Source organism: Sparus aurata, chromosome 13 (genome assembly GCF_900880675.1).
Source record: "Sparus aurata chromosome 13, fSpaAur1.1, whole genome shotgun sequence".
NCBI lineage: Eukaryota > Metazoa > Chordata > Actinopteri > Spariformes > Sparidae > Sparus > Sparus aurata.
The window spans coordinates 33,841,379-33,864,719 of NC_044199.1; the positions used below are offsets into that span (position 1 = coordinate 33,841,379).

At 42.6% G+C, this 23,341-nt stretch overlaps 2 protein-coding genes across 2 annotated transcripts; one reads left to right on the forward strand and one right to left on the reverse strand.

The window, feature by feature from the left end:
• The first annotated feature begins 577 nt into the window (after window positions 1-577).
• alg8 (ALG8 alpha-1,3-glucosyltransferase) lies at window positions 578-8,152 on the forward strand. Its single transcript, XM_030436974.1, has 13 exons — window positions 578-707; window positions 1,672-1,750; window positions 2,069-2,262; window positions 2,558-2,667; window positions 3,108-3,175; window positions 3,320-3,446; window positions 3,980-4,083; window positions 4,185-4,305; window positions 4,503-4,642; window positions 5,109-5,248; window positions 5,480-5,577; window positions 5,890-5,962; window positions 6,482-8,152. The coding sequence occupies exons 1-13, from the start codon at window positions 619-621 to the stop codon at window positions 6,705-6,707; spliced, it is 1,569 nt and encodes a 522-aa protein (XP_030292834.1). The 5' UTR covers window positions 578-618; the 3' UTR covers window positions 6,708-8,152.
• Window positions 8,153-8,898: 746 nt separating this feature from the next.
• guca1d (guanylate cyclase activator 1d) lies at window positions 8,899-19,962 on the reverse strand. The gene is made up of 4 exons (XM_030437160.1): window positions 19,503-19,962; window positions 14,720-14,869; window positions 12,367-12,454; window positions 8,899-11,311 (listed from the first exon to the last, which is right to left on the reverse strand). Exons 1-4 carry the CDS (start codon window positions 19,695-19,697, stop codon window positions 11,187-11,189), a joined length of 558 nt encoding a protein of 185 aa, XP_030293020.1. The 5' UTR covers window positions 19,698-19,962; the 3' UTR covers window positions 8,899-11,186.
• Window positions 19,963-23,341: the final 3,379 nt, after the last annotated feature.

Here is a 23,341-nt window from a genome sequence, read left to right on the forward strand (position 1 = left end):
AAATACCACTAAATTCTACTTAAGTTCACTACTTGAGTACATTTACTTAGTTACCTTCCATCACTTTTTATGGATATTATAAGAAAGAAGATTAATAGATGAAATTAAATGAGTCCAGCTACAACATTAATATATAACTTATATGTGAATGTATCAGTAGTTTTTGATAATTAAATAATATATTGCATAATAATGTAACACGGACGTCATTCTGCCTCCATAGTGAGTTATTTTAAAACATTTTCTATACATTATGTACATGTTGTTAGTAATAGAGTATTTTATCAATTGTAATATTTACACAAGTAAAGATTCTGAGATCAGATGTGATCTTCGGAGAGCCTACAAAACTACAACAGGATTAGTTTATTTTGCAAAGGAAGCTCAGAATTCCTTAGTTTATGGAGTGACATTAAATGCATCTTAATGATTACTTCGCTGTCCTCTCCTGCAGGGATCGATCTGTCCTTCTGCCAAGACATTAACAAAAGTACACAAGCGTTACCAAAACACATCAGTCAGCAGCTGAAGGATCAGTCTCCTACTGAGGCTCAGTCAGCACACTGTCAGCCTCGGAGCTGTCAATAAAGTTGTTTACAAAATCACACCGTCACTGTCATGGCGGCGCCCGTGGTGGACAGTTGGAGCTGGTTTCCAGCGTTAGCACTGGGAGTTTCTTTACTCAAATGTCTCTTTATCAACGCCTAGTGAGTGGAAGTACTTTGTTGTAAAGACGTTAAACTCTGTGCTGCAGATTCAACACGATACTTTTATCTGATAGTCGATCATTTAACAGCTGCCGCGACGCCTGTTAGCATCCGGCTAACAAACCGGAGCTACAACCCAGAGAAATGACTTAAAATGAACATTAACGGGAAGAAAACTGTTCAAGTGTCGTGATTTTGTGGAGTTATTAGAGAACAACACATGTGTGTGAGGCCGTTTGCTGTGTTAGATATTACACGAAGTGATAAATGATTGTTGTAACATTAACTTGACGTGTTATTAACTTCCAGGCTTTATGCAGTCAGACAGCCTCAAGATGGCGCCGTTTTTCAGTAGAGCTGCCAAAACTCTGAAGATTATTAGAGATTAAATCCGATTTATGTCCGTGAAAACGTTTGGCACAGCTCAAGTGTTTTAATCACAACTCGGATGTCGCTCACTTTGTTGCTAACTGTTGTTACCTTCAGAAATACACAAAGTGTAACGTTACATCCGTCTACACCAAACTTCTTGTAAAAATCTCCCTATTTAAGGATGTCACACGCGTGTTCTGAAGGCACCAAAGAAGAAGAATTAATCGAACAATGTGTCCAGATGTTTGGTCAAATCAAACAAATCGGCATCATGAATTTACAACATACAGGATCAAACACCAAAATCCAGTCAAATTCATCTGTGATACAAGAAGCAGCCTCAGTCTGTAAACGTCAGTTTTATTCATGGCTTTATTTCTCTCATCAGAAGCATCATAACTGAGGGAAACCAGCGATTAAACTGAATCTGTGTTAGATTAACTGTAATCTAAAATCCCAGATGTAATTTAGAAACAGCAGCCTGCTAGTCGTCCTATAAATGTATTAAATTGTCAGTTTTCTGAATGGGGTTTGGTGAAGGTTTGCCTGCAGATTAACATGTTGTTAATCTGCTGTTGTTTGTGTGTTTCAGCCATTCCACAGACTTCGAGGTTCACAGGAACTGGTTGGCCATCACTCACAGTCTGCCCGTGTCCAGGTGGTATCATGAGGTCAGTACGACGGACGAGTCACTGCTGTTGTTGTTTCAGACAGGAAGTGTCTTTTAGGCAGCAGACTGTCACAAGACATTGGTCACTTCGTCTGGAGGCAGTTTTCCATGATCGGGGGGGAAACAGCTTGGTTTCTTGCTTCCGATTTTTCAGCTTGTTCTTAGTGGTTTAACTAAGAATCAGTTCTTTTAACAATGACAAACTTTCCAGATTTAAATGTGTTTCTGTGGCCTCTTTACTGTAATCTTAGTTGATACGTTCTCTCCCTGTTAAATAAACCAATGAACAGAATATTTAAAACACTTTCTTGCCCTGTAGAACACGTCTGAGTGGACTCTGGACTACCCGCCGCTGTTCGCCTGGTTCGAGTTCGGTCTGTCTCATGTGGCGCAGCACTTTGACAGAAACATGCTGCTGGTGGAGAATCTGAACTACGACAGCCCGGCGACTGTTCTGTTCCAGAGGCTGTCGGTCATCTTCACCGACCTGGTTTTCATCTTCGCTGTCAGAGAGTGAGTCCAGAGTGTGATCACAGCCGTCAGAGATCAGAGAGGTTTTATATGTACAACAGCAGGTGATTCACAGAGTTTAGATCGAACATGATGAAAAGATATTAGAAGCTCAGTAAATAAGTTTTCAGTTGTTCTTAAAAGACAATAACAGGTCGAATTCATCTTGTAATAAAACAAGTGTTTCTCTTAGAACTCTAAGAGAAATCAACATTGAAACAAAATGTCGCACATGTAATGTTTCCTGCTGTATTTTCCAGCAGCTTGATCCTGATTGGCTCTGTTCTCTGTCCTCCAGGTGCTGCAGGTGCGTTCAGGAGCAGAAAGGCTCTCGGGACATTTTGAACCGTCCGTCCTTTGTTCTGGCTGTTCTGCTGCTCTGGAACTTCGGCCTCCTCATCGTCGATCGTATCCTTCAGCTGTGAGAATATTAAACCTCTAAAAGCAGAAACAGTTTAAAAATCTCTGAGTTTAGATTCTGTCAGTTTCAATGTTTGGATCAGGAGGCAGATGAACAGAAAGTAGAAGACAGGAAGTAAACGTGGATGTAAACAATTCTAGATTTAAAATCAGCAGATTGATTTGAACAATGAGACAATTCAAGGAAATGAACAATACATCTGGGGATGTGCTGTGATGCATCATCAGTGATGTAACCTGAGGTCATCGAGTGTTCCTGGTCGTTCAGCACCTGACAGTCTCGTCCAGGTGACCGAGCCCGGACTGATCAAGGCCTTGTAGAGCGACCGACCTGCAAATCCCTGCAGAGAGAAACACATAATAGTTGACACATTGTTGTCTGAAGTTATCGTGAAGAACGTGATAAAACTTCCTTCACAGTTCCTCAGATATTCATTTCCAGTATAACGGCTTCTTGTTTGGTTTCCTGCTGCTGTCGGTGGCAAAACACCTGCAGGTACGACCCCGAGTCCAAAACACTGATCCTGACTTCATGGGTGTGATTTGACTTGAGGTGTATGTGGATCTGTCATGTAGAAATGATGATTGTGTTATAAACGGCTTCAGTTCACCTGTTTGTGTTGTTTGTTGTGTGGAACAGTCTCGACACCTGCAGGGGGCGCTGCTGTTCGCCCTCCTGCTCAACCTGAAGCACATCTACCTGTACGTGGCTCCGGCCTACGGCATCTACCTGCTGAGGAGTTACTGCTTCACTCAGGACAACAAAGGTACCACACACACACACACACACACACACACACACACACACACACACACACACACACACACATATTATTTTATTGTTCTGCTGTTCTAGGTAATAAAACTAGCTGATGAGTAAGTTGATTGAGAGAAAATTGACCTTTTTTAATGGATCATTCGTTTGAGTCATAAACAGAAGAGACAGTGTGCGGCTACATGTCGAGTAACTTTGTTAAATCTCTTCCTGCTGCACTTCCTCTCGACTGTTTGTCAAAAGAGTTGACTTATTAAATTTTATTAAACTTTATGTAGATTTTTCAGTCTTTAAAATGTCAGGAGGGTGAATGCAGTGAGTGAGTGAGAGCAGCGGCAGCAGCTGATTGGACAGAGCTGCAGAGCTGTTTAGTGTGCGAGTTAGTCGTTTGTGTGTTTAATGAGACGTGTAAGTCAACTTTAGTCTCAACAGTTCATATTTTACAGCTTGTAGAATTTGTTTTGCAGAGACAGCAGGAGCTCATCAGTAGGCATGTTTCTTCTTCTGCGTGTTTTGATTGTGCAGACGGTTCCATCAGCTGGAGGAGCTTCAGTCCGCTCCGTCTGATCGCTCTCGGCAGCATCGTGGGCTCCGTCTGCGCTCTGTCCTTCGGACCCTTCATCGCCATGGTGACTGTCGCTCAGCTGCAGAGGCGCTGAGCACCTTAAATATCTTCTTTCAGTTTGTCTTTTTCTGTTACTGAGAGCTGACGTAGAAGTGTTTGTTTCAGGGTCAGCTGCCTCAGGTCCTGTCCCGTCTCTTCCCTTTCAAACGGGGCCTCTGTCACGCCTACTGGGCCCCCAACATCTGGGCCCTCTACAACATCCTGGATAAAGTCCTGGTGACGCTCGGTGAGACTCCACCTCCTCATAAAGAACCTCTGGGATCAGTTTTACAGATGTGTGTCTCTGTTCTCTAATCAGTAAATACATGTTGGAACATCAGAAGCTGAAAGTCCTCATACTGTGTTGAATCTAACCGCAGTACGACATCAGTAGTGACCGCAGAGATGAATCCACACCTGTCTAAGATCTCTGTACCTGTTCAGGTGTTCGTCTGAAGCTGCTGCAGGAGGCGGAGCTTCCTCGAGCCTCCATGACGGGCGGGTTGGTTCAGGAGTTTCAGCACTCGGTCCTCCCCTCCATCACTCCCTCCATCACACTCGTCTGCACTCTGCTCTCCATCCTGGTGAGTCAGTGAATACCGACAGTTCTGATTCAAAGCTGTAAAGTTTATGATTTTAGATTATTGATCCCGTATAGACGACCTCTCTGAGATCTTCTGTTGAGGAGACGTCTCACTCTGTTGAACTACAGAAACTCTGGTTGGGCAGAGATGTGACAGAGTGGAGCGTCTTCTGTCAGAGATCATCTTTGATGCGTTCAGACAATTTTATATTGAAACTGTCATCAAGTTACTGATGTCATTAAATTGGATATAACGCAGGAGATTGTAGTGAAGAAACACCGACAACGTGTCGTTCACTGTCGTCACTGCAGCAGCAAAGATGTTAGTTGCCTTTTGATTTTTTCTGTATGCAGGAAGTCGTCCAGATGAATTATTTAAAGTATTGTTTAATAAAACGTATCAGTTCAGAGGTTTTACTTGAACGAGCTCATTGACTGATGGTGTTCTCTTCTGTCTCTCTCCAAAGCCGGCGGCGGCGTCCATCTGGTGGCGTCCTGGCGGTGCTCGGGGTTTCCTGCGCTGCCTGCTGCTCTGCGCTCTGGGCTCCTTCATGTTCGGCTGGCACGTCCACGAGAAGGCCATCCTCATCGCCATCCTGCCCCTCAGGTCAGTGTCGCAGTCTGTGACAGGATGTTTTACAGCAACGCTTAATTCATATACAGCACGTCTCTAGATCAGAGGAGGAAACTCTGAAGCCCAACACGTGTTCGACTTCCTGCAGTGACCATCAGAACCTTTGATCCATGTCTTTGCACTGGATTCAATAAATCAATCAATTAAGACTGAGTTGATGAAGATTGAAGCTGTTTTCTGAGGTTTGGTGTCTTCTGCTTGTAGCATCCTGGCGGTTGAGAGCAGAGAGGATGCTGGGATCTTCCTGGTTCTGACCACCACGGGTCATTACTCGCTGTTCCCGCTGATCTTCACTCCTGCAGGTAAACTCCAGACACACAGACGGGATGGAGGTTTGATGTTTCTCTGATTTAATGATTTCTGTTCTGAAATATAAGTTAAGTATATTATATAAATGTAAGTCACAGCATCCACAGACACTTAAAGTCTGAAGAACTGTTTAAGGATGGGGAAGTTCTGCTCGCCTTCATCGTCACATGTTTGTTCTACTGTTGGATTTGTATTTAAAGACTTCAGGTGCTTTGACCTTTTTGTAGTTCTCACCTTTATGTTTAACGATCAGTAGTCCTTCATGAATGTAATGATGTGATTTAGTTTATGAAATGTTTTTGCAGAGCTGCCCATCAAAGCGGTTCTGATGCTGATGTTTGTGATCTACTCGTTCACGGCTCTGAGGAAACTGCACAGGTAAACTTCTATTATTTGGATATAAAACTCGAAAACTAATATTTTTGATACGAAACATTTGGTATTAAAGTTGATCAGGTCAGAAACCAGTGAGCACAGACTTCACTGGACTGGAGGTCAGTATTTATATTTTCATAAATCACATTTAAAGATCCTTAATCATTTTTATATAAAAGCTGCAGTGAGCAGCTGTTTCAGGTGATAACTGAACTTTTTTACAGCATGAAATAAAATGATGAAATCTACAGAGGAATAAATTAAACAATATATAAATGTGGATATATAGAGATAAATAACAAAATATGAAAGAATGATTGACGGACTCACATGTTTGGAGTCTGAACATGAGATTTGTTTGTAATTAGTAAAAACAAACGCCACGTGTTGATCTGATGAGATTTAGATTAAGAACTATTAGAACTTTTGCTGTTTTGTGTCAGTTACAAAGACTCCATTACCCAGAGTGCTTTGCAGAGTCATCAGAACGCTCAGTAATCAGATTACTGACTCTCTCCTCAGCGGTCCGGTTTCTCTGCTCCATCCTCTGGAGTCCGTCTACCTGCTGGGACTGGTCGTCGTGGCGACGGCCTGTGAGATCGTCTTCCCTCTGTCTCCGTGGCAACAGAAGCTGCCCTTCCTCCCCCTGCTGGTGACGTCGGTGTACTGCTCGGTGGGCGTGACTTACTCGTTCCTGCGTCTCTACGTCAGCCTGCTGCGGCGGGACGAGAAGCCCAAACAGCTGTGAGGCGGCGTCCCGTACCTGAGAGGTCGCAGGTTCGATCCCCGACACATCTACACCGACTCTGACTGCTCACCACACAGACTGACAGGCTGAAGTGTCGGTGCCTCTCTCCAACTCCATTTTACTTTTCGGTTTATTTTCCTTCTTCTTTGGGCAGAACACAGAGGAAACGCGTGACATCACATCCTGATATTTACAGCAACTTCAGTGTCGAATGTTTCAGCATCAACACTCAACACGAGCTTTAATATCAGAACCAATCAGTGATCGACCGATCGCTCTTCAGGCTCGTCAACGCTCGGTGGTTCAGATTGTGTCTGAACAGAACCTGCAGTATGTTGAACTACTGCATGCTGTAAAAAAAGCACTTTTTTATACATTTTAAATGTGACGACTTTCTGTACACATCAAGTCACGAGTCACTGTTAGTTCAGGAGTTGATATCCAAAATGTTTTATCGTCACGCCAGAATATCACAATGGATTTTATCACTTTACAGCAAAGACGACGTCTTTCAAATCCATTTTCTCCTGATTCAAACCTGAAACACTGCCGAACTGTTGAGCTGGTGTCCGTCATGTCTGTATATTAAACATATACCTGTAGGCCAATTAACCTCTAGTAACCTCTGCCAGCACGTCTCATTCCCACTTCGTCAAATATCACAATATGTGCATTTTCTTTTCAAAATAAAAGCCTGAAGATGTCGTGTTAGCTGTCGACAACATGAGAAAGTCTGAGATGCAAACAGCAGCAATACTGATTGTGTTAATGTTGAATTCACCAGTCGACATGTTTAGTTTAATGTCTCTGCCATGTGTAGATTATAACAACACATGACGCATTTAATGAGAAGTTCGGCTCCACTGTGTTCTTGTGTTTTGTCAACTTGAGTTTTCAAACAGGAAACACGAGCAAAATCAAAGTTACTCCCATCATGTTTTACATATTTGAGGCCTGAGTGTCTCATGTTGACACCAGTAACTCCTCACCACTCAGCAGTCTGTGATTACAAGTGCAAATACTTTAAATGAAGCCCCGTTAATTAAACTCGTTACAACACCAATGATACCAAAACATTTTACAGGACAAGATTTTCTTGTGTCACCGGATCAGAACGTAAACATTTTGTTCTAATCGTCCGTAGGTGTCCACGTCCACGTCACTCTCAGCCTCCAGTCAGCTGCAATATTTTTATTTATTTGAAAACATTTAAACTTTTGAGGCAGAATAGAAACCTTCTGTGATAATGTCGGCCGTCAGAGACTTGTCGTGCAGAACTGCAGTTTCAGGGTGAAACTGAAATCAGCAGGTGGATGAAACGAACTGAGCAGTCGTGAAAAACAACTTCCTGTTTTTAATGGAACACAACGTGGACCAAAACAGAACTGAAAGACATTTATGATGCTTGTTTTTGTATATTTTCAAATAAAAATAGATTAATTTACTGCGTTTGTTTGTGAGACTGTTTTACAACTTCAGCAAAGTGAAAACATTTATTTAGTTTCCCATAAAGGAAAAGAAAAGTAGTTTCATTGTTTTGCTGCGAGGAAACCTTTCCTCTCCCCTGCTTGTCTGTCCTGTGGTGTCCCACATGGTTCTGTCTCAGGTCCGATTCTTTTCTCTCTGTATGTGCTTCTTCTCGGCAAAAATAATCAAAAATACAACATCTACTTCTGATATTACGCTGACGTCACACAGCTGTATCATCCTCTGAAACACAGTCGGATCATTTTCATGATGAAGAGTCGACTTCTGAATGAAGGCGACTGTGAAGCTGTCGGACTTGGTCCTCCTGACTTCATCAGAGGGATTCTCATCGAGCTCGGTAACCGTTTGTCAAACCCAATGTCAAGAATGTCTCAACTCCAAGGTTTTTGGTTTACATTTATGTGTTGTAAAGCAAATTCTTCCCAACTTTGTACTTTGGTTGAAATGAAGATATTTCTCTCTTTCAAAACCTTGAGAAAGTCACACATGGCTTCATTTCCTCTCGACTGCTGCAGGTCCATGTGGACCGGGTCGAGTCGGTCCTACAACAGGTCCAAACACCATCAACTCTTTTAAGTTCAGGCTCAAAACTCACTTTTATTCCTCAGAGTTTGATTTGATTTTTGCCCCGCCTCTCTTTCTGTTAGCGCCTCAGTTAGCGTGAGATGTTTTAAACTCGACTTCACTAAATAACGACTCAACATTTGTTCAAAAACTTTATTGGTAAGGCAACACAAAACATGATTGGTTAAACTGATGTTAGGGTGTGTTACAGGACACGTCTCCACTCCACTCTATTGCACTATAGGACCTGTTAGCGTCGATGCTAACCTGCAGATCAGATCTGACTGTACGACTATCAGTTAGCAGCTTTAAGGACAACATGGCCTCTTCTCAGGACCGGCTCTCACTCTACACTCAGATTAAGACTCTCCTCCATCGTCTTGATCTTCTCACACAACATCGTATAAAAGTAAAAATGTTTACAGCACTCACATCATTCAGGGGATTTCCTTTGAACTTCAAAATAAGAGACCATTCGCACAAAACTAACGACAACTTACGCAGTAATATAATGTTGTTAACATCCACACATCGTTGTTTGTCTCCTGAGAAGACGTGAAAACACAATGCAGCAGTTTAAACATGGAAAACTTGTAATCCTTCAAACTAAAACCAGGTGAGTGACAGTTGAAGGTTTTTACACCTGACAGAACTCCCTGTAGTTTGATATGAGTCGCACCTGAACTGCCCTGCTGTCCTGGTTTCACCTGCATTGATCTGTTTTTGTCCTGAGTGAATTTGTGTCCTGGCCCGGTGCCGAGCAGCAGATGGATCCGGTTGTCGAGGATTACTTTTGTCCTTAAGTGCCGGACTCCCCTCTGTGGTGGACGACAGAGATGTGAAGTAGATTTACAGGCCGTCGGTACATTTTAATAAAAGCGGCGCTCCTGGTCGATTCTGTCGTGTTTTAGAAGGTTTTTGAGCCTGCGGTTCATGTTTCCTCCTCCGGCCTGCAGGCGGCTGCTGAACTCGTCCTCGGAAGTGAAGCCGTGTGTAAATCTGCTCCATGTCGGCTCATTCTGCTGATTCGTTTACAGTAAGAGGATCAGCAGCTTTCAGAGCGAAGAGCAGCTCGCTCCAGGACAAACTCCCAGCATGCTCTGCTCTCACTGTGGTCACAGATACTCGGACATCAAAGTCTTCATGTGTGTGAAATGAAACGATTAGTGGATCATTAATCTTCTTCTTCTGCAGCGAGTTCAGAGAGCTGGCTTTGTTTTTTCTCAATCTCTTTTTGGACTGAAACAAAAAAAGACTCGAAACTGTCAAGATCCGTTTTTGACCATTTACAAACTCAATAATTGATTTAATCGTGAAAGTAACTGGCACATTAATTGTGATGAAGTTCCTGTTTGTTCCTTTTAGGGTGGCATCGGTTCACGACACCGAACTATACGGTGGTGTGAAAAATTAATAAAGTACAGTATAAATTTTACTTAAGTGTGTATATTTATAGTATTGAGATCAAATTGATTTAAAGAAGTTGTTTACATCCTCAGCACGGTGTGAACAACATCTCTTCAGGTCAGTTTGATCTCAGAGCTTCTGGCTTTTGTTTTTGGATAGTTGAGTCATTTGAGAGCAGAAATCTCAAAAACAAAAGCGATCACATCATCACAGTGATATTAAAGGATCTCGCAGCCTGTTTGTTCCAAATAAATACTGGAAGATATTTAGTCTTAAACTGGAGAATCAATCCGATCTTCAGTATTTGCCGACTGTCCTTTATCCCAACATGGTTCTTGAGTTTCGTCACGCAGGTGTCGTGTTTCGCTCCTTAGAATCCTTTTCAAACATACGTAGAGAAGTGAAGCTGTCGGTCTGCGTGCTGGATGCTGATACCACAGTTTCAATCCGTCACTTTGAATAATATAAACACGTTTTTTCGACAGAATGTTTGAACGTCTGAACGGAAACAGCCGCTCTAAAACTTTTTTCTAAATAACATTCAGTCTAAAAATGGAATCAGAAAAGAAGTAAAGAAGATGAATCTGAGAAACGAGCAGCACAGTCAGATACACAGACAGACGTCAGCAGGTAATGAAAGGTGTGGAGACGTGGACACATCTGGAAACAAACTGGAATCACGACAAAATTCAAGGTGAAGCTGAGTTTGAACATTCTTGGATGACTTGTGACGGTGGATCTTGTTGGAGGATGAAGGTCGCTGCTGGAAAACAGAATCATCAAAGTGTTCAGACATCTTTGTCAAAAACGAGTTTGTTTTTCGACCTGAGCGGAGGATCGCAGCGACGGGACACCTGGAGGCTGGACGACCAATCACAGTCCATCACAAAGTGTCTCGCTCTGACAGGAACATCAGGCGTCTCCCAGGAGACCGTCAGAGGTCAAGTCTGTCTCTTTTTGAAGGGGGCTGATTAGAATTATAATTTGAAATAGTTAATGTCTTGGCCGGACGCGGCGCTCTCAGCCCTCGCGGCCCTCCACGATGATGATTAACACGGGCGTCAGGTCCATCATCTTCTTCAGCATGTCCATGATGTCTTCGTGGTCTTTGGCTCCTTCAATGAACTCCTCCAGCGTCAGCTCACCTGAGGGGGCGAGACACAGTTAGGTGGAATGTGATCTGTGCTTTTATTCTTTATTTTACTTCAGCAGGATCATCCACTCAGTTCTGGGTGCTTACATTCACACAAACCATAAAACAAGATCGTTAAAAACATAAAACAGAACGCTGCTGATCAGGTTTGTCCCTTGTAGTCCAGTTAGAGCCTCTGTAATACTGCACGCTGCTCTAGAACGCATCAGTTTTGTTTTGTTTTCCAGGAAATACAGATTTCAACTCTTCAGTCTTTACTGCTGACTGTATGTGACCATTGGTGGCTGACAGAGTTTGGCCGTCTACAATTTGCCTGAACTGTAGATTCTGGAAACCTTCAAGATCGATTGATTGAAATTGCCAGAGATCGAGGTTTTTAATGTTCAAACAGTTCTGCACTTCTTGAGCAGTTAGAAACCGAGCACGTCTCCAGAGCCAAACGCCTGAATCTTTGAATCATTGAGGGTTTGATGCTTTATTCTGAACCACGATCTGTTCGGGCTTCAGACTTTCCTCTGTAGCTTTTCCTGCATCATCTGCGTACATGTTGAGTCTGGATGTCAATAAATCTCAATTTCACATGTAGACCAGAATCACCACACGTGGAGACGAGCCAATGAACATTAAAACACATGAAATTAGCTTCTTCACGTGTCACAAGTGTAATTTTAACGTGCAACAGTCAAATGATGTCTGATGTGAACTAAATGTTTTCATGTGATTCGTTCTTTTCACAATAAATTCCATTTTCGTGTGATTTAACATCCGTTTATCTGTCGGTCGATCTGAAACTGAACTCTGGTGCTTTTCTCAGTTCAGTGTGACGTTTCAAACTATATGAAAGCTAATGCTAAGCCAATGTTAGCATGTTCATAATAAAACAAACTGACAGCTTTTCTGTTCTTAGATCTTCAACACTAGATTGTTAAAAGAATGTTCTGACATGGCGGTCGGCTCCAGAGAAGGTGACGGCTTCATCCTGTACGGTGGCTGATAGCAGTGTTACTGTATTAACAATGATGTCATCATCTGCATCTCCCTCTTTACCTTCTCCCTTCACATCGATCCTCTCAAATATGAGCGCGACGATCTCCTCGGGGTCGATGTCTCTGTTCCGGGTGATGTCCTGGACGGCCTGCAGGGGGAGACAACACAGAACCAGAGGAACGTTTTACTGAACGCTTCAAATGTGAGTTTGAAAATCAGAATCTGGCCTTTCTGTTCTTATTTCTGAATGAAATGATATAACTCAGAGATTATTTAAGCAATCTTTGATGTGTTTGAGTATTGAGGATCCTTCTGCACAGAAATGAAATAAAGAGAAATGATAAATATTATTTCATGTTTTCTTTTGAACTTTTCAATGACACGTTTCAACTTCAGCTTTTACATTTAAGCCTTTCTCGCTCACTTATTACTTCCTAGTTCCATTTCACAATTTTACTTAATTTCACTTTTTTAAATCGACATTTCCTTCATCATTATAAAGTTTAATTACAGTGTGACTAAATGAACATATAATAGTTTCTTTTTTCTTTTCTCTAAGTAAGTCCATGATTCAGGTCAGTCTGTCATGGACACACTGGAGCTGCAGCGGGTCAAACACTCTGACTTCCTGCAGACTGGTTCTGACGTGCAGACTAACTGGGTCGGAGTCACTCGACCCACTTCCAGCAGCTTCCTGTTGGCTGATGGATTGAGCTGATTCAGCAGATTAACACTCGTCTAATTTCAGAGTTAATCCAGCCGAGCTGCAGCTGCAGAGCTGCTCGCTGTCGCTGCACTCACAGCAGCAAAGATCCTGTCGGTCGTTTTACAGAACAAAGATTCTGTTCTGTTCTTCACCACCAGCTTCTTTAAACAAACATCTCATTTAGTTTTAAAATGCATTTTGATCCTTTTCATCCCGACATCTTTCCTCAAGTGTTGATCAGTTTATCAGAATTATATTGAAATCACAAAAACTGAATCACAGGAGGTGTTTGGATGTTCTGATAAAGATTAAAATCACATTGTCACTAAAGCTGAGACTCATAATTTAAACCTAAAACGTGTAAAAAATAAAGTCGTTGATCTCTAATTTCTTTCCGCCTTTAAACTCAGGCTGACATGTTGGTATCTTAAATTTGAGAGTAGATGACTGAAATGTTTGATGCATACAGCTGCGTCCTTCTGCACGGGTTTATAAGACTCCATTAATGTTTCATGTTTATATTTTCGCAGCTCCGTCTCCTCAAAATCTGTATACAAGAAGTCAGAGACAGTAAACACATCTGCAGTAAACCAGGCGTAGCAGCAGACAACCACGTTCTGATCGGTTCCCTGTAAACTCATTTCACCGTCATATTTCTGTCTGTCTTCTGGATTTCACCCCCAAATATGAAGGTCGTCTAATAAAAAGTGCGTCTGTCACTGTGCAACCAAAACAGGGAGAGGCCTGTTTCTCCCCGGTCACCGATCACAGCCAACACAAACTCAACACTGCAAAAGAAAAAGAAGCTGCGGATGGAGAAGAAGAAGTGATATTCTCCTTTCACACTGGCTAAAAAACCCACGCGTACGGAAGTAATCTGCTCCCTCCGCAGGCGCGACGCTCTGATGTGACGTTAAAGTGAAACTCTCACCAAAATGCAACCTCGGCTTTTTTTGTGAATGTACCCGAGTCAAATGTTCGTTTAAAAGGATAATTACGAGGAAAGAGGAACTTTTAAGATTTACCGTATTTGCGTTTTCGGTCAAACTCATTTTCAATGGGAGTGCTGCGGGCACTTTAGCGATAGCATCAAAATCTCTCTGTTTAAAACAGTAAGAAGTCTCGACACAACATGAAACTTTGCTGGTAGTATCACCAGGCTCTCTACACATGAACACGAGCATTGAGAACATTGTTTGTGTACACAGAGTTTACTAAAAAGAAGGTTTTTGAACAACTCACGTTAGCGACAGCGTTCCACCGTAACTGTCCTCCGTGTTACGTCGCATTCAGAGATCGACACTTATCTAAAAAACACAACTGCTAATGTGAGTTGCTCAAAAAACTTTCTCGTTAGCAAAGTCTCAAAGTTTATGATCGGCCGCTTTTTACTGCTTGCTTTGTTTTTCTGGCTGTTCTCGATGATGAACGTGACACACAAGGGGAGGAAGAACAGAAAGTCAAACTCGTCCTCCGTCAGTGTTCGTAGCCTTTCTGTCTGTTCCACTTTAACATGAAGAGCAAATCTTGTTCAGTAACATCTCGACTTCACAGAAATATAAATACTGAAATCAACGACATATTGACTGAAAGATGGCAGCACCGGAGCTTTAATCTGATGATCGGAGCTGAGAGAGCCTGAAACCCTGAAACTGCTCTCGTCGTGAGTTTTGTGTCTTAGTGATCATCTGTTTGTGTGATTGTTACCGAGAAGATGGTCTCCAGTTCTTCCCTGTCGATCTTTCCGTTGCCGTCCTGGTCGAACAGTTTGAAGTACCACTTTAGTTTCTGGTTGATTTCTCCTTTCAGCATCAGGCTGATGGCTGCGATGTACTCCACAAAGTCGATGTAACCGTCCTGCAGACAGGAAAGAGAATCATCATTGTTCAGATCTCTGTGTTTGTTTTTAATCTGGAAACTTCAGAGAACTTTTTACTGATTTCTCCTGTTCTTGTTTTATTTTTCTTGGCTCACAGTTCTTTAACGCTGCTTGTGTTCAGACAACTTTAGATTAAAGCTGCGTTCATCAAATCTCTGTTATAAATCAGTAAATGGTAAAAAATGATGGTCAGGTTTGTCCACAGCCCAAAGATCCTCAGAGAAACCAGGAAATATTCACATTTTACAAACTGACATTAAAAGACTTTTGTTTGATAGTTGCAGCTCTACATTTTACATTTGAGGGGAAAAAAAAAGATTTTGTGGAAAAAAACATGTTTTTGTGTCTGAAAATCAGGAATAGAAAGTTTTGTTTGTACATAAAACTTTCACTTCTTTGTTTTCTCAACTCTTTTCTTGTGAACTTTAGTGACTTTGTTTTAAAGTTTGTTCTGTTCCTTCTGTCGACCTCACCAGATGAATCTGTAGGTCATCATTCACCTTTTGTAAACAGAGAAAAAACTTAACGTGTCTGTGAGAGTTGTACTTTCTGAGAACATCCGTGAAAACTGTGAGAAACTCAAAGTTCCCACAACTGGGAGTGACACTGAAGTACACACGCACACATTCAGTTCTTGGCTCTGATTTTGATGCCGTCCAATCAGAAGCCACAGAGAAGACGGCGTCAACACACAAACTGCACGAACACAAGAACATTCAAACACAACATGACGGCGATGACATCATAGAGGACGACTGACTGTGTCACAGTCATGTGATGTCTCGTCAAAATAAAATACAGTTATAACACAAACGCAGTGAGTTTATTATATAAAGCTCACAAAAGAAGCTGATGTTTGCTGTTGTGTGGCTACAGGGTTAGCACTCATGCTAACTGTCATAGAATAACACACGATAGAAGTGTGACGCGTTTTCTCCGTCCTGCTCCTTTAACTTCAGACTGAGAACTATAACTTTATTTGTCGTGTTGAAACAGGACGAGTCGACATGTTGAGTGTGTTTCTCTGAAGGAGGCCGAGCAGCGACTGAACCCGATCCAGCAGGAGCTCTTCTTCCTTTGCCCTCCTCTTCTTCACCTCCTTCTCCTTTTGTTTGCTGACAACACACACACACACACACACACACACACACACACACACACACACACACACACACACACACACACACACACACACACACACAAACACACACACACTTCCACATGTGCACAAAACTAAACCCTCTCTTTTGTCTCGTTCGTGGGTTTCTTGCACCACAACTCTGCTGATTATTGTCTTGATTAGTCAATTAACTCTTTATTTTTTTAAATGCCAGTCATGCTTAAAGAAACGTCTTGTCTGGTCCATTGTTTGCATTGTTGTTCTGATAAAAACAGGATATGATACGTTTCCACTCATAATCAATCAAATATATTATATTACATCCTGCTTATAATCTGTCTGGTCATTATTAATATTGATTTATTAACTCAAAGTTATTGGACACTCTGGATGTAAATCCTGCACAGCAGACTCACAACTCAGAACCAACAAAAAGAAAATAGCAGAATAAATATATTTAATATTGGACCACAGCACGTCTTCTGGAGGCTCGTCACATTTACACTCATTAAAAAGTGGAAACATCTTTGTGTCTTTATGAGCTGAGCTTCACACTGAACGCTCTCTGAATCGGACCTCGCTGAACCCGGTCAGCAGCTGAGAGCTCATGGTGTCCTTGAGCTCTCAGAACATCCTCACTGAACTTCAGCGACACACACTCTGAATCCAATTAGCTCGCCACACACAGCGCGGATCAGAACTCTGCAGGCCAACACTCTAAACCAATTAGACAGAACCACCAAGGTTCTGCTGCAGCCATCTTTGTCCTCATTCTGTCTTTCATTTCAAACAAAAATGTCGTTTAACATCCAGGTTCATAAAACATCACACAATCATGTAATATGACAAACAAACAACTTCTGGTCAACCTTCAAAATAAAAGCACAACATTTTCAGCAGGAGAGTTTAGTCTCGGTCGGTTCAGATAAAAAGTAAAACGAGTTTATTGTATTTCTGATCGTTATCCTCGTTATGTAGTTTATATAAGTAGTTTAATTGATTCTGAGTCTTTTCTGTAAATTGATTTCCAGTAAATAATAAATAGAACAAATCAACTTCGGGCTTAAATTAACAACTTCCTGTTAGTCTGAAAAATGGCTCCTTTTATTTCCCGTTTACTAAAAGAAGCTTTTTTATGTTCATGTCCAGCTGCTGATAGAATAAATTGATTTAATTTATTCTTTGGCTCTGACAGCGTCCTCTCACTCAGTGTCCCGCCCATCACGCCATCTGATTGGTTACACGTCGCACGTGAGCCAATCAAAACTGAGGGATCAGAATCGTAGTAGTATAGTTTTTAGTAATACTTTTAATTTTTACTGCAAATGAAAATCAGTTCCAGTTATCAGTCTCTTCAGTAACTTCTGCTTCAGTGATGAAACAACAAAAACATTAAACTGCAAACAAAATCCAACATTTCCACATCCTGTTTCACACAAACGTTGTTCCTGAACGTCACGTGAACTTCAGGAGAAGGTTCAGCTGCAGTGTGAAAATGTTTGACTCAATAAAGAGATTCACTGTCTCAGTTCAGATCTGAATACATGAGAAATACGTGTTTCATAGTTTCTCTGAAGCTGATGAGACTTCAGCTGTCTGAGGTCGTTAAATCAAAAAGATTTCCTACAAAATAAAAGTCTGCTTGGTATAAATGTCCAGTATGAAGAAGACAAAGTTCACCTGAGATCTGTTTACTGGATTTAAATCCTCGAAGACAAAGTTACTCAGCAGAGGAGCAGAAACGTGCCGCTGGATCCAGAAGTCTCAGTCTGACTTCATGAAGTTCTTTAATTATCTGTTTGTTTACTGACAGAACAGCACCGGCAGGATTCGGACCCGACCTCAGATCATCTCCTGTCTTCACTCACTCATCGTTGAGTATTTTACAGTGTTTCTTCAGTGCTGTCTAAATATCACATTTGGACATCATTTGACAAACTATTGCCAATAAAAGAGATCAATAACTGAACAGTTTGATCAGATGTCAGGTCGTCACTGCAGAGGAAGACAAATATATAAATATACTGTTTATATCTGTATTCTTTTTCTCTCCTGTTAAAGAAGACAAAGCTCAGAACTTTAAATCAAAGCTGCAGAGATTTATTATATAACCCTCTTTAATTAAACTGGAAATAGACTTTAAAGTGACGCGATGATGTCACAGTGTAACAGTCCTTTGAACCTCACTCTCTCAGAGGAATGAAGCCTGCCAGTGTTTCTGTCCGCTTCACGTCTCCATTAGAGACTCAATGAATGAATAAACCCACTTTGGTTCTGTGATGTTTGGACTCGTGACTGTGAGGGAAACTGAACGCAGTCCGGTCGTCTTTGCGACGGCAGCAGCTTCACATTGATCAACAGCTGGAAAAAATATAAATCCACCAAAAGACCAAAATAAAACTCAAACTTCATGTTGAATTAGAGCAGAAACGTTCTGATCCACAGCCTGCAGCTCTGCACTGAACCAGGATCTGGTTCTGGTTCTGGTTCTGGTTCTACTTCACTCTGGTCTCAGTCAGTCTCATCACCAAGACTGACCAGGAGCTGCCCGGGGCCCCCGGGGACCACCGGTGAAACTCAGACCATCAGCGTCTCTGATTTCACAGCATTCGTGGAAAAATAACAAAACAACTGTGTGAAAATATTTGAATAGAATTAAAAGTACACAAGTATTCTCCAGGGGTGAAAGTAACTAATTACCACTACTCAGATTACTTTCCTTTTGGGTGCTTTTTAACTCGTGCTTAAATGTGCATCACACCATGTAATCTACTTAGTTACTTTTAATTCTGAGTAGAGTTTGAATGAATATCCTTCACTGACTTTTCATCTGCCCTTTAAAGCCCTGAGTATCATTTGAGTAGAATACTTTTACTTAAGTATTATTTTAAAACCAGTAATTTTACTTGGAATGCTGGTAATCTCAGCTGATACTTAACTTTTTAAAAATCTGTTTGAAAGCATGAACTTCTCATGTAATAAAGTATTTTTATTGTATTTTTACACAAATGTTTTGCTACCAAACAATCTGACTACTTCTTCCTGTCAAAGTAAAATCTTAATCTTAATAAAAGTAACTTGTAACTAAGGCTGTATTTGAGTGAAGAGTAGAATCACTCATTCTGAACTACCGTGAAGTAGAAGTACGAGGTGGCACAAAGTACAAATACTCGAGTACTTTTTGTATTTCTTAACATTTTATTCATTTTAACTTAAACTTTTCTTCATTCCTCTAAATTCTAGTTCATTTTTAATGGACTTTTTACTGTTTGACGGTTAGCATTGTTAGCATTGTTAGCATCATCAGTGTGCTGTTTTTTCTCGGGATAATGACATATTTATTCTCACCAGCTGTTACATTGTTTGAAAGTGTTTCTGAACCGGTTCTGGTCCATTGAGACCAGCACACAAACCTGCTGCTCTCTCAGTATATTTAGGGTGTAATTCAGAACCTTTATTTTGAAAAGCTGTGTGAGTGTGTGTTAACGCACCCCGTCCATGTCGAAGGTGAAGAAGACCTGCTCCACGTAGCTGTTGGCGTTCTCGCTCATGCCCTTCAGGCCCAGGATGGCCTTCAGCTCGAACAGCGTGATGAGGCCCGACGGAGACTCTCGCATGAACTTGTTGTACCAGTGGTGCATGTCCTCCGCCAGGATGTCGTCCAGGTTCGAGCCGTGGTTCCCCATCGGTGCGGTCCGACAGGTGCACCGAGGCAGAGAGGGGAAGAACGAGGGATCCTCCTCCGACTGAAAGAGAGGATGGAGACTGGAGGAGAGGGTCGTAAGGAAAGAGAGGAGTCCAGTAACAGAACTGCAGGTGCTGATCCGAGGACGAAGAAGAAGAAAAGTGACTAAAACAGTCAAAAGTTAAATATCCGCGGCGTCTGCGGCGAGGCCACCGGGCTTCAGCAGCAGGAGCCGGACGACATCCAGGCTGCAGTGACTCTGCAGAGAGCAGAACTCAGGAGTCTCTAACCCTCTTAGGTCCTGGAGGAAAAACCAAGGAAGCACCTAAAATAAACCCTTAATGGGATCAGGCCGTCCTGCCTGACTTCTGCTGCCAGAGGGCGAGCCAAGAGGCTTTACCTGCTCAGTTCAGGTGAGGGAGCAGGGATGGCCCAGCTGAGGGATTATGTAAGAGACTGACCTTAGTGTCCTGGTTCAGACGGAGAGGTTCCCCAGAACCTCCTCCAACAGACGGGATTCTCAGAACTGCCCCGTCATGATGCGTCAAACTGTGGTGGAAAGTAACTGATTACCACTCATCCTCTCCTCCTGATGATATAAAGTCCTCCTCTCCTCCTCCTGGTGATATAAAGTCCTCCTCTCCTCCTCTTGATGATATAAAGTCCTCCTCTCCTCCTCCTGATGATATAAAGTCCTCCTCTCCTCCTTCTGATGATATAAAGTCCTCCTCTCCTCCTCCTGGTGATATAAAGTCCTCCTCTCCTCCTCTTGATGATATAAAGTCCTCCTCTCCTCCTCCTGATGATATAAAGTCCTCCTCTCCTCCTCTTGAGGATATAAAGTCCTCCTCTCCTCCTGATGATATAACGTCCTCCTCTCCTCCTCCTGATGACATAAAGTCCTCCTCTCCTCCTCCTGATGATATAAAGTCCTCCTCTCCTCCTTCTGATGATATAAAGTCCTCCTCTCCTTCTCCTGATGATATAAAGTCCTCCTCTCCTCCTCCTGAGGATATAAAGTCCTCCTCTCCTCCTGATGATATAAAGTCCTCCTCTCTTCCTCCTGATGATATAAAGTCCTCCTCTCCTCCTCCTGATGATATAAAGTCCTCCTCTCCTCCTCCTGAGGATATAAAGTCCTCCTCTCCTCCTGATGATATAAAGTCCTCCTCTCCTCCTCCTGATGATATAAAGTCCTCCTCTCCTCCTCCTGATGATATAAAGTCCTCCTCTCCTCCTGATGATATAAAGTCCTCCTCTCTTCCTCCTGATGATATAAAGTCCTCCTCTCTTCCTCCTGATGATATAAAGTCCTCCTCTCCTCCTCCTGATGATATAAAGTCCTCCTCTCCTCCTCCTGAGGATATAAAGTCCTCCTCTCCTCCTCCTGAGGATATAAAGTCCTCCTCTCCTCCTCCTGATGATATAAAGTCCTCCTCTCCTCCTCCTGAGGATATAAAGTCCTCCTCTCCTCCTCTTGATGATATAAAGTCCTCCTCTCCTCCTGATGATATAAAGTCCTCCTCTCCTCCTCCTGATGATATAAAGTCCTCCTCTCCTCCTCCTGATGATATAAAGTCCTCCTCTCCTCCTGATGATATAAAGTCCTCCTCTCTTCCTCCTGATGATATAAAGTCCTCCTCTCTTCCTCCTGATGATATAAAGTCCTCCTCTCCTCCTCCTGATGATATAAAGTCCTCCTCTCCTCCTCCTGAGGATATAAAGTCCTCCTCTCCTCCTCTTGATGATATAAAGTCCTCCTCTCCTCCTTCTGATGATATAAAGTCCTCCTCTCCTCCTCCTGATGATATAAAGTCCTCCTCTCCTCCTCCTGATGATATAAAGTCCTCCTCTCCTCCTCCTGAGGATATAAAGTCCTCCTCTCCTCCTCCTGAGGATATAAAGTCCTCCTCTCTTCCTCCTGATGATATAAAGTCCTCCTCTCCTCCTGATGATATAAAGTCCTCCTCTCTTCCTCCTGATGATATAAAGTCCTCCTCTCTTCCTCCTGAGGATATAAAGTCCTCCTCTCCTCCTCCTGAGGATATAAAGTCCTCCTCTCCTCCTCTTGATGATATAAAGTCCTCCTCTCCTCCTTCTGATGATATAAAGTCCTCCTCTCCTCCTCCTGATGATATAAAGTCCTCCTCTCCTCCTTCTGATGATATAAAGTCCTCCTCTCCTCCTCCTGAGGATATAAAGTCCTCCTCTCCTCCTCCTGAGGATATAAAGTCCTCCTCTCTTCCTCCTGATGATATAAAGTCCTCCTCTCCTCCTCCTGATGATATAAAGTCCTCCTCTCTTCCTCCTGATGATATAAAGTCCTCCTCTCCTCCTCCTGATGATATAAAGTCCTCCTCTCCTCCTCCTGAGGATATAAAGTCCTCCTCTCCTCCTCCTGATGATATAAAGTCCTCCTCTCCTCCTCCTGAGGATATAAAGTCCTCCTCTCCTCCTCCTGATGATATAAAGTCCTCCTCTCCTCCTCCTGATGATATAAAGTCCTCCTCTCCTCCTCCTGATGATATAAAGTCCTCCTCTCCTCCTCCTGATGATATAAAGTCCTCCTCTCCTCCTCCTGAGGATATAAAGTCCTCCTCTCTTCCTCCTGATGATATAAAGTCCTCCTCTCTTCCTCCTGATGATATAAAGTCCTCCTCTCCTCCTCCTGATGATATAAAGTCCTCCTCTCCTCCTCCTGAGGATATAAAGTCCTCCTCTCCTCCTCTTGATGATATAAAGTCCTCCTCTCCTCCTTCTGATGATATAAAGTCCTCCTCTCCTCCTCCTGATGATATAAAGTCCTCCTCTCCTCCTTCTGATGATATAAAGTCCTCCTCTCCTCCTCCTGAGGATATAAAGTCCTCCTCTCCTCCTCCTGAGGATATAAAGTCCTCCTCTCTTCCTCCTGATGATATAAAGTCCTCCTCTCCTCCTCCTGATGATATAAAGTCCTCCTCTCTTCCTCCTGATGATATAAAGTCCTCCTCTCCTCCTCCTGATGATATAAAGTCCTCCTCTCCTCCTCCTGAGGATATAAAGTCCTCCTCTCCTCCTCCTGATGATATAAAGTCCTCCTCTCCTCCTCCTGAGGATATAAAGTCCTCCTCTCCTCCTCCTGATGATATAAAGTCCTCCTCTCCTCCTCCTGATGATATAAAGTCCTCCTCTCCTCCTCCTGAGGATATAAAGTCCTCCTCTCCTCCTCCTGATGATATAAAGTCCTCCTCTCCTCCTCCTGAGGATATAAAGTCCTCCTCTCCTCCTCCTGATGATATAAAGTCCTCCTCTCCTCCTCCTGAGGATATAAAGTCCTCCTCTCTTCCTCCTGATGATATAAAGTCCTCCTCTCCTCCTCCTGATGATATAAAGTCCTCCTCTCCTCCTCCTGATGATATAAAGTCCTCCTCTCCTCCTCCTGATGATATAAAGTCCTCCTCTCCTCCTGATGATATAAAGTCCTCCTCTCCTCCTCCTGATGATATAAAGTCCTCCTCTCCTCCTGCTGATGATATAAAGTCCTCCTCTCCTCCTCCTGATGATATAAAGTCCTCCTCTCCTCCTGATGATGATATAAAGTCCTCCTCTCCTCCTCCTGATGATATAAAGTCCTCCTCTCCTCCTGATGATATAAAGTCCTCCTCT